This window comes from Phacochoerus africanus, chromosome 2, assembly GCF_016906955.1.
Source record: "Phacochoerus africanus isolate WHEZ1 chromosome 2, ROS_Pafr_v1, whole genome shotgun sequence".
NCBI lineage: Eukaryota > Metazoa > Chordata > Mammalia > Artiodactyla > Suidae > Phacochoerus > Phacochoerus africanus.
Genome location: NC_062545.1, coordinates 223,404,068 through 223,418,988, shown reverse-complemented (window position 1 = coordinate 223,418,988; position 14,921 = coordinate 223,404,068). Strand labels below are relative to the sequence as shown.

General features: G+C 43.4%; 1 protein-coding gene across 4 annotated transcripts in view; it reads left to right on the top strand.

Moving 5' to 3' along the window:
* The window catches only part of DOCK8 (dedicator of cytokinesis 8), a 233,153-nt gene that overhangs the window by 205,038 nt on the left and 13,194 nt on the right, over positions 1 to 14,921 (top strand). For all 4 annotated transcript variants that reach the window (XM_047767727.1, XM_047767728.1, XM_047767730.1 and 1 more), the window contains 6 exons: positions 204 to 396; positions 5,764 to 5,907; positions 7,390 to 7,521; positions 7,969 to 8,103; positions 9,715 to 9,804; positions 13,413 to 13,649. In XM_047767727.1, coding sequence (XP_047623683.1) covers positions 204 to 396; positions 5,764 to 5,907; positions 7,390 to 7,521; positions 7,969 to 8,103; positions 9,715 to 9,804; positions 13,413 to 13,649 — 931 coding nt within the window. The remainder of the gene's footprint in view (positions 1 to 203; positions 397 to 5,763; positions 5,908 to 7,389; positions 7,522 to 7,968; positions 8,104 to 9,714; positions 9,805 to 13,412; positions 13,650 to 14,921) is intronic.

Sequence of the window (14,921 nt, the reverse complement as noted above, 5' to 3'; positions counted from 1 at the left end):
GCTATTTTTTGCAGTCCAGCACACCCTAGATATGGAAAGAAAACAACTGGACTGATCAATATTTGCTTTTTCTCTCATCTTCTGAATATGTAGGCAAAACTCTTAAAGGAGAAAAAAACTCTTGGGGAAAAAAGTGGTCATACACAATGGAAAAACAGTGTCACTAACCAGTTGTCCTTGAAACTTTCTCAACCCCTCTTCAGAATTGCCAAGAGTTACCAGACATCTCCTGATCTGCGGCTGACCTGGCTCCAGAACATGGCAGAGAAACACACCAAGAGGAAGTGCTATACGGAGGCCGCCATGTGCCTGGTGCACGCCGCTGCCTTAGTGGCCGAATATCTGAGCATGTTGGAGGATCACAGCTACCTGCCCGTGGGCAGCGTCAGCTTTCAGGTAGGGGGCAAGCCCAGCTTTTCCTTTAGAGCAGTGGTCCTCAACAGGGGGCATTTGACAATCTCTGGAGACGTTTTTCGTTGTTACAACTGAGGGTGGGAGGTTGGTGCTACTGGCACTTAGTAGGTATGAGCCAGGGATGCTGCTGAACATCCTGCAAAGCACAGGACAGACCGCCCACAAAGAGCAATCTGGCCCCAAACATCATTAGTAACAAGATTGACATACCTGCTTAAGTGTATTATATTTGCCTCTTTTAATTGCTTTACTATCTTGATTTTTTTACAATTATTGTTTACAATAGATGCAGAGTCATTAGGCCCTTCAGACATTCCCAAACACTTTCACATCCATGACATCATTTGACCTTCCCCATCAACCAGTGAAGCAGATAGATAGAGAAGGTATTATTACTCCCACTTCGCAGATAAAGTGAGAGAGCAATTTTTCCAAGGTCATTTAAACTCTTTCTCAGAGACTCATAGTTGGCACAGTATACTGACAACTGTGAATGTATTTTTCCCAAATATTGGAGAAATTATTTCCCTCAGGGTCCATTCCTGTGATTACACTCTCCAACTCTATAATATGCTCCTCTCTAATCCAAAGTCAAGAAAGAACCAATTGGACCTGGAAAGGAGGGAAAAAAAGGTCTGAATCAGTACTTTCTTAGGATAAGCTGAATATTACCCATAGCAAAGGGAAATTGTCTGCTAGGCCTGAATGGTGGCTTAGGCTCGGATGCCCAGTGGCCACTGGGACTGTTTTTGCTGAACAGTTTAATACAGCCTTTAGAGAAAACAAACATTTTATGAGGCATAATATGCAGAAATGATCATCCCTGAAACTTTTAACAATATAGTACAATACGAGTTCCCATTGTGGCTCAGTAGTGCTGAACCCGACTAGTATCCATGAGGATGTGGGTTTGATCCCTGGTCCTGCTCAGTGGGTTAAGGATCCGGCATTGCCATGAGCTGTGGTATAAGTCGCAGATGCGGCTCGGATCCATTGTTGCTGTGGCAAAGGCTGGCAGTCGTAGGTCTGATTTGACCCCTAGCCTGGGAACCTCCATGTGCTGTGGTCGCAGCCCTAAAAAGACATATATATATCAATATTAGAGTCCTTTTCAAGTCAGACTTGCAATAATTTACAAGTGTTTGCATTATTTTTGTTTGTATTTACGATTGCTTTTATAAAAGGCTTTGTTCTCATTGTTGCCAGTCAACACAATTTTGTGATGCTGTGTGAACCAGAAAGAGGGGACAAATCAAAGTAGCTTTCCAGACTTGGATAATATGGCATGAAAATTGTTGCTGTTAGAGCCAGGAGCTTCTGATGTCCTGGCTCCTGTTCACACAGGAAAGCTTGGTATTGCCTCGTACTATTAATTCTTCCTTTCTTATGGTGTTCAGTTATAATAGGATTTATTCTGTCATTTCATTCGCAGCAAATACATTTTATTCTCAGTTCAGAAATGGTCATTATAAAAGCCGAAAGTGTAATTCTTTTTTTTTTTGGTCTTTTTGCCTTTTCTAGGGCCGTTCCCTCGGCATATGGAGGTTCCTAGGTTAGGAGTCTAATCAGAGTTGCAGCCACCAGCCTACGCCAGAGCCACAGCAACTCAGGATCTGAGCCACGTCTGCAACCTACACCACAGCTCATGGCAACACCAGATCCTTAACCCACTAAGCAAGGCCAGGGATCGAACCTGCAACCTCAAGGGCCCTAGTCGGATTCGTTAACCACCGAGCCACAACAGGAACTCCCAAAAATGTAATTCTTAATCTAAGAAGCATAAAAATATCACATCTGATTTTGGATCACATGAAAGTGAAAAAGCTATAAAAATCATTTTAGATCTGTCTACTTATTATTATCATTTTTTTTTTGTCTTTTTGTCTTTTTAGGGCTGCAAGCACGGCATACGGAGGTTTCCAGGCTAGGGGTCGAATCGGAGCTGTAGCCACCTGCCTATGCCACAGCCACAGCAACGCCAGATCTGAGCCACATCTGCCACCTACACCACAGCTCATGGTAACGCCAGATCCTTAACCCACTGAACAAGACCAGAGATCAAACCCGCAACCTCATGGTTCCTAGTCAGATTCGTTAACCACTGAACCACCACAGGAACTCCTCTGTCTACTTATTTTGTCAAATTTATTTTGGCCATTTGATATTAGGAAGGATAAATATTATAGGTGCTACTCTTTCAAGTCCCAGAAATATTCAGGTTTACCACTTAATGTGGAATCATATCATCCTGTTTTGTTTCATTAACAGAACTATTTATTTTTTAATAGGGAACTTTTATTTATTACTTTATTTTATTTTGTTTATTTATTTGCTTTTTAGGACTGCACCCGCAGCATGTGGAAGTTCCCAGACTAGGGGTCAAATTGGAGCTGCAGCTGCCAGCCTACACCACAGCCACAGCAACGCAGGATCCGAGCTGCATCTGTGACCTACACCACGCTCATGGCAACAAAGTATCCTTAACCCACTGAGCAAGGCCAGGGATGGAACCCACATTCTCATGGATCCTTGTTAGGTTTGTTAACTGCTGAACCACAAAGGGAACTCCCAAACTATTTCTTATAATTCTTTTAGGCCTTTTTCCCATTCATTATATCTTACTTGATATTTATCACTTACATATTAATGGCATTTCATTATTGTTTCATGTTTAATAAGCCTTGCAATTCTTACTTCACCTAGAATTCTGTTGATTTGCTTTTAATACATCATGCCAAGGTGAGTAGAATATTTATTCTAGAAACAACAAACAACAGGAAGAAGTTTCCATTGTCTCTACATGAGGAGCATACAGCTCTCTTTTTTCATCCATCTTTATCCATTCATTCATCCTTTTAGGTGTATTTACTGAACACTTACGTCCTCTTAAACTTTACATTCCAGCCAGGGAGACTGACATCATATACCTAATTCTTCCATTCTTTATTCAGTTAAAATTATGGTAAATGCTGTAATGAAGAGGTACAAGATGCTATGTTTATCTTGTGATGCAGCTTGAGGTCATGGAAAGATCAGAAGGACAAGGGCAGGGGTGGGGGAGGCAGGAGGAACTGTGAAGAGTGAGGACTTCCAAACACACAGAACATGGTGAGTGAGGTGTTCTCAGCTACAAAAGCCAAAGTATGTTGATGCTTATAATCCACTCCTCTTTCTCTCAAATGAGAGGCATCAAATCTTTTTGGTATGCTTATAAGTGACATAATACCTAACCCAGACTGAAATTCCCAGGTAGAAAAAAGGAATTTATCAGCTTGCATGAGAGAGATGAGTCTGTAACAGCACCTAGCAAACTGGACTTAGGAACCCAAACAATATCCTCAGACCTGAGTGTTATCACCACTTTCTGTCTCTGTTTTCTTTTATGTTGGCTTCATTCTTCACAAACTTCGTACACTCACTGAGAGATGTTTATGTTTACATCTTCCCAGGTTCAAGTCCAGGAGAATAGGGAGATGCCTCACTTTTAGCAGTTGCAGAAACCATCTCAGTGCATCTTATTAGTTCTGCTGGGGTCATGTGCTCATCCCTGAACCAATCATAGTGTCCAGAGAAATGGAATGCTGTGATTGGCTGGGCACGAGTTGCAGTCCACACCTGGAGTTATGGATGGTTTCCTGGGAGGCTTTACTTTATAAAAGAACAAAGGGGTTCTGGCCAGCATTAACAACAGATGTCTGGTGTTGGTTTCTTAAATGCTGTGTGCTTTAATTTTCAACCTTGTTCTGCTCCAGTAAAATGGAATTTTTGGAAAGAATTGTAAACTGGAGATAAATAAATCTGTGCAAGGAAAATAACTCTGAGACCATTGAATTCCAAGGAACTGAGATCACTGAAATTCTATGCCCCAGAGTACAATATTTATTCCACAAGTGTAGCCCAGATACATTCTCAGATACTGCCATTACTTTTACCTCCCTGATTCTGAAGCCAGAAAAGTCTGGCCAGAGTCTTTTCCCTGAATAAAAAGGCTGCATAACTTCAAATATGTTTCTCTACATGGAGAACATTGCATATGATTCTAACAGTATTTTTTCTTGGGTTTTTAGATTCTTTCAACCGCATCTCTTGGCCCTTCTGTTCAATTCAGAAACATCATAATAGAACAGGTTTCAAAGAAAGATTGGCCACTAAAGGTGCTAAGGTAGTTTTATTTCTAAAACTACCTTATAATACTGTATGTAAAGATAGTGGAGTATACCAACTCTATCTTCATTGACTGCTAAGGATAAATCACTTGATTTTGCTAACCAGGCCAAGAGGCAGTCAGATTTTACTTTCCTGGCCAACTTTGGTCAATTGGTAGTGGCTAACTGGAATACCATGCTGGGAAGAATTTTGAGACTATAGCCAAGCTTTGGGGAAAAGAGTAGTGTAATTGATTAGTTCTGTCTGCCATAAGTGCCCGCATAGGAAGGAGTGGCATATGTGCTATTTCTTTGCAACCCCTCAGCTACAAAGATTTCCAGTGTCTTTTATGTTCCATATGCATTTCTTCTATAGCTGTAAAACAGGTTGAAGAAAACGATTCTCTCAAAGGTATGAGAGTCACTGCCAGAACCAGACTGGGGTGAGGTGAGTGAGGAACATAAAGTACAGAATTTAAGGACACAGTCACTTTCGGGGTCAAGCAAGTTCAGGGTAATGATTTAAAGGAACCCGAGAGTGAGTGTTTCCTAAATTTTGGGCCCTGGGGTTTTCCCCTTGTTTACCCTCAGTCCTGCCCCTGATCACTGCATTTTTTACAAAAGACTTTAAACTCTGTGGTTTATGTAAAGAAAAAAGTGCATAGAAAGGAACAAAATGTTTGGTGGAGGAGGGGATGAAAAAAAAATAATAACTGCTGCATTGCCAGAAAAACTTCCATGAAGAAGGCATTCTCCTTTGCAATTGTCATCTGATAGCATGGCCATTCACCCAAAAGCAAAATCAATAGTAGTAGCAAGTACTTTAGAGGTCCACTCAGCTGGTGAAACAAGGAGTCTAGTTAACTGTTGGTTGGCCTTGCCTTTTAAAAGCCACGACCCCTGCTGGATGTCCCTTAGGGTCCTTTCACTAAAGCCATTCAAGTGTTGTTACATTGAAGTAAGTGTCCTTTCTGTATCTCCCAATGGTTAAAAAGAAAAGAAAATTGAGTTTTGCAGACCAGCTATTCTGTGTGTTCTTTCAAAATGAGTGGCAGACAGAGCCCCTTCCAGGTGAGGTTCAGACCTTGTACAATCAGGGATGGTGAGGATCTTGGAGCCACAGCTTGCTCAGCTCTGCGTTATGGGTTCCTGGGGTGCCTTTTGTCAGTCTGGTTCTCCCGGCTTATACTGTGATCTCTTTCAGAATATTTCTTCCAACGTGCTGGAGGAGTCTGCGGTCTCTGATGACACCCTGTCGCCTGATGAGGATGGCGTGTGCTCTGGCCGGTACTTCACGGAGAGTGGCCTGGTGGGCCTCCTAGAGCAGGCGGCCGAGCTCTTCAGCACGGTCAGTTCACGCAGCAGCCCCGGCCTCCATGGTCCACCTGCACTCCAGTGCCCTGAGTGCCAGTCTTAACACCCAGCCAGCCCCACTGCATGATGACACCACATGCAGGAGTGTGCAGGGCAGGGAGGGGCCCGAGGACTTTGATGTATGTAAATTGCCTCAGTTCCAGGGAGGTGAGAAAACCTTTCATCGCTGCAGTATTCTGGTTTGCACTGCACACCCATTGGCTGGGAGGCAGTTTCATGATGTTATTTCCATTTAATAGAAGTGGAAACTAAGCCACAGAGAGGTGAAATGGCTTGCCCAGGGTTACACAATCAATCATAAGGCATGTTCTCACTCTCTCATTTTCCCTGTCTAGAGAGAACTATTGGGGTGGAGCCTCTGAAAGGAGAGAGAAAGCACAGAGCCTTCCTGTAAACCTTAGGATCCACATGGGCCAGGCCAGCTCAGAGAAATGTGGGAGCAGAAATCACGGAGACTCCCCTCATTAACCTAATCTGGATCTAAACACTCCTGATAAGAGAAAAATATATAGATTAAGTCACTGAGTTCAGGGCCGGGAAGAAAGTCTGTTGTCCATTTTCATTTTCTTTTTTTTTTATCTTTTTGCTATTTCTTGGGCCGCTCCCTCGGCATATGGAGGTTCCCAGGCTAGGGGTCGAATCGGAGCTGCAGCCACCGGCCTGCACCAGAGCCACAGCAACGCGGGATCCGAGCTGCATCTGCAACCTACACCACAGCTCACGGAAACACCGGATCATTAACCCACTGAGCAAGGGCAGGGATCGAACCCGTAACCTCATGGTTCCTAGTCGGATTCGTTAACCACTGCGCCACGACGGGAACTCCCATTTTCATTTTCATAATCTCCCTACTTCCCCCCAATTTTAAGCCATGTAAATAATTAATACTTCACCCTAGATAGCTGACCCAATTTATTTTCATCCTGATATTTTTCTTCCTTTTCTACTTTTCATTTCCAAGTTTCCATGCTATGATCTATGTATTTTAATTATTTTTTAAATTGTTGTCTTTCTTTTTCCAGCTTTCCTTTTCAGAATTCAGGAAAAGTCCAAAATACTCATTTTTCCTGAAATTCAATAAAACCAGCTAGTTAGAATCCTAACTCCTTTCAGACATGCCATGAACTTCTGGCTTCAGGGAGGCCCCTGATGATATTTAAATATGCTAAAGCTGCCTTCCTGAATTGTTCCCCGTCCCTGCTGCCAATTTCCTGGAATATTTTTTCTCCAGGAAACCCGTTTTTCCAAGTGGACAGTATCAGATAAGACCATTTAGCATGTGTCTAGTTCAGTTTGAAAGCTACAAGCATCCCAGAGTTGCTCAGATTTATCCCTGCCCTGTAAAATCGTGTGGTGCCAATAATAAGTTCATCTCGAGTGCCCAATGCGCTTTGCTTGCTCTTCTTACGTTTCCAGTGGATTCAGTTCTCTTGGATTTTTCTTCTCCTTTTCCAAGGGAGGACTGTACGAGACAGTGAACGAGGTCTACAAGCTGGTCATCCCCATCCTGGAAGCTCATCGAGACTTCCGGAAGCTGACTTCCACCCACGAAAAGCTGCAGAAGGCCTTCGACAGCATCATTAGCAAGGTAGCTGGGATCCTGGCTACCAGGGCCTACGCCTCTGTCTCAGAGATGCTTAGCCCTCCTTCCTCTCTAGGGGGTGACTTACCTGAAGGACGTCGTTACTGTAGCTCTCACCTGCCACACAGAAAAGGGCTGGGAATAGACAGAGGACTGTAATTCAAACTGTTAAAAAAGGCAGCCTGAATTACTTGACAACCAAGAATCAGAGAATCTTTTAAATTCGCTTAAAAGAAGTCCTAGAAATCTTTCATGGGATTTCTTTGGCTGTTATTTCCCAAGCTTACTCCATAAACATTAAAATTTTTTGAGAGGAATGATTTCTGTTTGTATGAGCCACAGAATAAAATGCTCTGTAACACAGCAATAAAAGAGACTTACCCTTTGCAACCCAGTAGATCCTCATGAATTACATAACTAAGGAGAATTTTTTTTTTTTATTTTGTTCATCAGGGTCAGAAGAGAATGTTTGGAACCTACTTTCGAGTTGGTTTCTATGGATCCAAATTTGGGGATTTGGACGAACAAGAATTTGTTTACAAAGAACCTGCGATTACTAAGCTTCCTGAGATCTCTCATAGACTAGAGGTAAGCCAGGTGATTCTGTGTGCCTCACTATATATAAAGTTTCCCACATGGCATATATAATATAAAGATACTAAGAGATCGTGAGGTAAAACAAGATCAAGATAGTTTTCCCTAATATTCTGTATATACTTTTCAACATTTGTAGATTTATGTGGTGAATATTTGTTCTCAAGAGTATCCAGATGCAGCCACTGTCAGGCACTTTCCTTTTTTTTTTTTTTTTTTTTTTTTTGCTTTTTAGAGTCACACTTGCAGCATATGGAAGTTCCCAGGCTAGCAGTCAAATCAGAGCTACAGCTGCTGACCTATGGCACAGCCACAGAAAGGCCAGATCTCAGCTGCATCTGTGACCTACACCACAGCTCACATCAACACTGGATCCTTAACCCACTGAGCAAGGCCAGGGATCGAACCCACCTCCTCATGAATACTAGCCGGGATCATAACCTGCTGAGCCACAACAGGAACCCCTTATTACTTTCTAATAAGTCTTCCTGAATTTGAGTAATAGTTTTTCAACTTGAAGTTTATCATCTTGACTTTGAAGTCATCAGGGCAGATTATCCAATGACCCCTAGAAAATGCTGTGGCCATCCTTTTGGTGTCACCAGACGACACTTCCCACTCTGACACAGAGATGCTCGACTGTAGGCCTGCTGTGGCCCGGGCTCTTCCTGCTGATCCAAGGAGCAGCCCCCTTTGGATAAACAGAGTCAAGGTCCCATCCCATAGGCTGGCAGCACCAATCCAACCTGCTGTTTATATATGGTCCATCATGTAGCAGAAGAGGGCAGCATGTTCTGGGAGGAAAGGGGAAATAGTCCACAGAAAAGTGAGAAAAAACCAGGCATAGAAAGGACCAAGGACTAATAACTCTAGAGGAAAGTCAAGGGTTGCCCCCAAAACAAAACCATCTCAAGATGAATAACTTCGGTCCCCAGAACTGCTGACAGTGGTTAACTAGAGATTCATTCCTTATGCTTCTTTTCTACTGCTTTGAATTCATGCCCTGTCATAGCTGCCAAACTTGAAACCTTTTATTGCCAAATTGCTCCTTCTATTATCCATCCATGCCAAATGACACAAGACCTCAATCCTTCCTTAACTCAAAGAAGCCATGGCTCAGAGTGGTTGGGTGACTTGCCCAAAGTCATTCAGCTCATGAGAGGAACTAGCATTTGACCCCAGGACATTTAGTTCCTTAATATCTTTCCCAATTCAGGATTAGAAGCATAAATTGTGTCTTCTTGTGCACTGTGGATTGTCCCATTATGGTAAGCCTGGTGACCTCCAAGTTCCCAGGGTACAAAAGTCAAGAAGTAAATCGTGCCACACCCTGGGGCTTCTTCAGGAAATATGATGATGTTGGTTAAATTCGAGGTCAAGTGTTCCGTATATAGGGAAGCATGTATCAGTTCACATTGCTGTACTTCCCTGTATTTTTATTTTTGTCTCAGGAAATGCTGAGCTTACTTCATGAGCTCAGAGAGAATTTCAATAATCAATGAGTACATTCTCCTTTATACTTGTTCCAAACTTATGCCACTTCTGAGAGACAGAGTTGCATTGTCTTAAAATATCCTTTATAATCTGTTTGTTCCTCTTGCCTAGGGATTTTATGGTCAATGTTTTGGTGCAGAATTTGTGGAAGTGATAAAAGACTCTGCTCCTGTGGACAAAACCAAGTTGGACCCTAATAAGGTATGGGAAAATTGCAATAATAATAATAATAATAACCAAAAGGCTCTGATTCCCTTTGTTCTACCCCTAAAACATAACATGACCTCCTCTGTCTGGACTATCCAAGTCGTTTCAGTGCAGCCATTTTTTTTTGTCTAGGGTTTAACTACTGTTTGGTTAGGTCTTAAAGAAACCATACTCAAAGGCAGAGATCATAAAAGGAGCTGGTCTTTATTAAAGACCAACTGTATGCCTGTCACATTAGGCCCTTTACGTACATCATTTCATCTCATCCTCCCATAGCCCTTTGAAGTAAGTGTTGTTATTCCTATTTTACAGATGAGACGAGTGAGGTCTGGAAAGGTTAAGCAACTTTCCAAGACCATGCAAGCGTTAAAGCCGGTCTTCAAACTCAGGGTCTGTCATCCTCAAACCCGTACTTTTAATCACGTCTCTTTATTGTCCTTCTATTAAAACGTTGAATCCTCACTTTAAAACATGTTGAAAATACACAAACCTCTCACTGATAGCATTTGGTGGAGGCATTCCTTTCAGCCAAGTGCAGAGTCATTGTGCTCTTGGAGGAATGATGAAAAGCCTTGGACTTCAGTTTCCTCACTTTTCATGAGGGTGTCTTCTCTCTCACCCCCAGCTGGGTGTTTTGCAATTCAGTTGATGCTCGCCACCCAGAGTTAGCGTCTCACTCCACTAGTTACTGGCTCAGTCCTGTGCAAGATTGCCCTCACTGTAGACACTAGCCTCAGATGCGACCCCAGGCCACCTGCATTTCTGACCAGACAACTACAAATTTGGGGGGGTCCCGTGGCACCTCTCAGTAGATAACCCAACTAGCATGAATCAGAGAACTCAGGAAAGGGCTCTACTGATGATTACAGTTTTGTGAGGAAAGATACACATAGGGCAAGGTCTGGAAAGTATCCCAGAGCCTCTGTGTCCTTTCCTTGTGGAATCCAGGGACGTCACCCTCCTGGCATGTCAACATGTTCACCAACCAGGAGGCTCCACCAAGCCCTGGTGTCCAGGGTTTTTACTGGAGACTCATTAGTAGGCATGAATCAACCACATTATTGAACTCAATCTCTGGTCCCCTCCTCCCCCAGCAGTTGGACTGGGCCACAGTCCCAACTCTGTAACCTCAAAGCTGTTCTTTTGGGTGACCAGCCACCATCCTGAAGGGACCTACCCTGAGCTACTTCATGAGAATAACAGAAATACTTCTATCAGTCAGGAAGTTCCAAGGGTTTTTGAAGCTCCGTGCCAGGAACCAAGGACAAAGACCAGATACAGTTTAAGATAAGATGTATACCACAGGGTAATGCCTGCCCGCTCAATCCAGTTCACAGGTACTTTTGTATGTGAGCAAGCTATCTAAGCTGCTGGAAATAATGTGGGTCAAGGCACTATCACAGGCTGGGGGAACAGAGGAGCACTTGCCGTCTGGCAGGCCTGTAAAGTGAAGAGTCCAAACTCGTCTCTCAGCTTCATCCTCCAGGATGTTATGAAGATGATGCAAGTAGGAAGGAAGTGGCCAAATCTAAGAGTTTGTTTTCCTACATATTTCAAAGGGCTTGCTCATTTCAGACGTATTCCCTAATCTAGGCTTGAAGCAATATCAGTGGTAAGCAGCTGAGCTAAACTTCACACAGAAATGTTTGAGGTCTTTGAAGAACAGGATTGGCTGGGTACCCACAGTGATATGTGCCCAGCACGGACCACGTAGAATCACTGGTGACGCCCAGACACAGGGTACTCTTTTCTCCTCTGTTAAAATGCCCATGGTAGGTTGTGTGAGTTTTAAATGAGAATTGGCACCCAGAATTACAACCAGATTTCATCACACTAAATAGTGATTTATGGTCTGAAGCTGTTTCATTGGGTGGGTGTTGCAGAGTCTATGGTCATTGTCATTTTTTTTTTTCTTAATAAGTGTTCTTCAGTGTGGTTGTATGGATGTGTGTGTATACATATTTAAATGAATGCATATTTACTGCATTTTACATGCAGTAAAATTCTTTTTTTTTTTTTTGGTGTTTATGAGTTTTGACAAACACATGTAACCACCACCAAGATCAAGACAGAAAAGTCCCATTGACCCAGAATATTTCCCCCACCTCTTTGTAGTCATCCACTCCCTCTATTTTGCGCTCCTAACAGTCACTAATCTGTATGTGGTCTTTGTAGTTTTGCTTTTTGCAGAGTGTCTTATAAATGCAATTAGGCAGTAAATAAATGGAACCACCCAGTCTTTTTGAGTTTGGCTTCTTTCACTTGGCACTGTGCCTTTGAGATTCATCCCTATGGTAATAGCTCCTTCCTTTTTATTGCTCAGTAGCATTGTGTTGTGTGGATTGTATCTACATTTGTTTGTTCCCACTTGAGGGACATTTGGGTTGTTTCTAGTTTTTGTCTATTATGAATACTGCTGTTATAGACATTTGTGTACAGGGGTGGTTTTTTTTTGCTTTTGTTTTTGTTTTTTGTTTTTTTAGGGCTGTACCCACAGCATATGGAAGTTTCTGGTCTAGGGGCTGAATCAAAGCTGTAGTTGCTGGCCTACACCACAGCAACAGCAATGCCAGATCCAGATCCGAGCTGCGTCTGCAACCTACATCACAGCTCACGGCAACGCCGGATTCTTAACCACCAAGCAAGGCTAGGGATTGAACCCACATCCTTGTCCTGATGCTAATCCCGATACTAGTCGGGTTCATTACTGCTGAGACACTACAGAAACTCCCTGTGTACAAGTTTTAGTGTGAACACAAGTTCTCATTTCCACTGGGCACACACACTGGAGTGGAATGGCCAGATCATACACTCAGTATAATTTAACTGTGTAAGAAACTATCAACCTATTTCGTAAGATTGGAGTTCCCTTCCTGGCACAGTGGTTAACGAATCTGAGTAGGAACCATGAGGTTGCGGGTTTGATCCCTGGCCTTGCTCAGTGGGTTAAGGATCCGGCATTGCCGTGAGCTGTGGTGTAGGTCGCAGATGCGGCTCAGATCCCTTGTTGCTGTGGCTCTGCCATAGGCTGGTGGCTACAGCTCCCATTAGACCCCTAGCCTGGGAACCTCCATATTGCCACGGGAGTGGCTCAAGAAAAGGCAAAAAAAAAAAAAAAACCCTGTTTCATAAGGTGGCTGCACCATCATGCATTCCCACCATCAAGGTATAGATGTCCTAGCTGCGCCCCATCCTTGTCAGCCCTTGGCATTGTCAGTTTTTCTTTAGTTTGGCCATTCTAATAAGCATGCAGCTGTCACAGTTGTTCTGAAAAAGAAATATTCCTCTCTCCTGAATAGCAGTTTGCTAACTCTCACACCAAGTTTCATTTGGATAGTCAGCTCTGCTGGGAGGGGTGTTTTGTGGGCCTGACCTCACCGGGGCACCCTTGCCTCCCTTTCCCCATCCTTTCTCTCATCTCCCTGGAGGTGGAGTGGAAGGTGATGATGGCTAAAGTCTCGCCTGATGCCCTCAGCTTCCCTATCTTCTGTGAGCACAGAAGGGTGGTGCTGCTGCTGTGTTCCAGCCTGCCCCCCAGTGGTCCTGGGGGCTGGTTTGCAGACTGGCTCACCCACCCACCCCCACCTCCCCCTCCCCCGCAGGCGTACATACAGATCACTTTTGTGGAGCCCTACTTTGATGAGTATGAGATGAAAGACAGGCTAACCTACTTTGAGAAGAACTTCAATCTGCGGAGGTTCATGTACACCACCCCCTTCACGCTGGAGGGGCGGCCTCGGGGAGAGCTGCACGAGCAGTACCGGCGCAACACCGTCCTGACCACCATGCACGCCTTCCCCTACATCAAGACCAGGATCAGCGTCATCCAGAAGGAGGAGGTACAGACACTGCAGGGAACGGGCCCTGGGGGAGGCCAGCACTGAGCCAGTGGGCCTGGGTCACTTCCCCGGAGGACACGCAAACCTCCTACAGGCTCCTGCGTGGCAGGCTTGAGTGAAAATGAAAAAAGGGATGCCTTGGAAATATTATTATGGTGGTTATCCTCTCATTCTCCTGGTGCCAGGGAATTCTATTTGGGCAGCTATATGTTTTACAGCACACTTATTCTTTTGGCTGTACCCATGACACACCAAAGTTCCTGGGCTAGAGATTGAACCCACTCCACAGCAGTGACAGCTCCAGATCCTTAACTCATAGGCCACTAGGGAACTCCTATAGCACATTATTGTGGCGCAGCAGAAACAAATCCAATTAGGAACCATGAGGTTGCAGGTTCGATCCCTGGCCTCGCTCAGCGGGTTAAGGATCCAGCATTGCTGTGAGCTGTGGTGTAGGCTACAGATGCGGCTCAGATCTGGTATTGCTGTGGCTGTGATGTAGCCTGGCAGCTACAGCTCCGATTAGACCCCTAGCCTGGGAACCTCCATATGCCACAGGTGTGGCCATAAAAAGCAAAATGAATAAATAAATATTTTCTATTTTAAAGTTATATCTTTAATAAAAATTACACATACTATTATATTTCACATGTATTTATATATTAATATTAAATTTACATGAACTATATATTTACATTTAAAAGACTTTATATTAAATTTTTATATATTTAAAAGCTTACTGCTGATTCAGGCACCATTCTACTGTTAATTCTCAGAGGCAGGAACAGCAAGCAAGTAGCCCCAAGGAGTTGGAGTTTGTGTTGAGGGGAAGAGGGCACCATGCAATTAGACCAAGTGACTTCTAGTCCCAGCGTCCCCCCGTGTCATTGCACGAGGCTCTTGTCTTCATTCTGTTTCCTTTTCTGAATGTTGATATAGGAAAGCCCTCTTTCTCTTTTTTGGTTCCATGTATAGCAGAAGATTTCAAATTCATTGTAATGCACTGACTGATCTAGAAAATGTCTTAAGCCACAGAATCACTCACAACTAGATATACTATAAACATCTTCTTTTACTTAATTTTTTTCTTGTTTTCTTTCTCTCTTTTTTCTTTTTAAATTTTTAATTTTTTTTATTATAGTTGCTTTACAGTGTTCTGCCAATTTCTGCTGCACAGGCAAAGTGACCCAGTCATATATATTACTTTTCTCATATTATCTTCTATCATGTTCTATCACAAGTGATTAGCTATAGTTCCCTGTGCTCTACAGC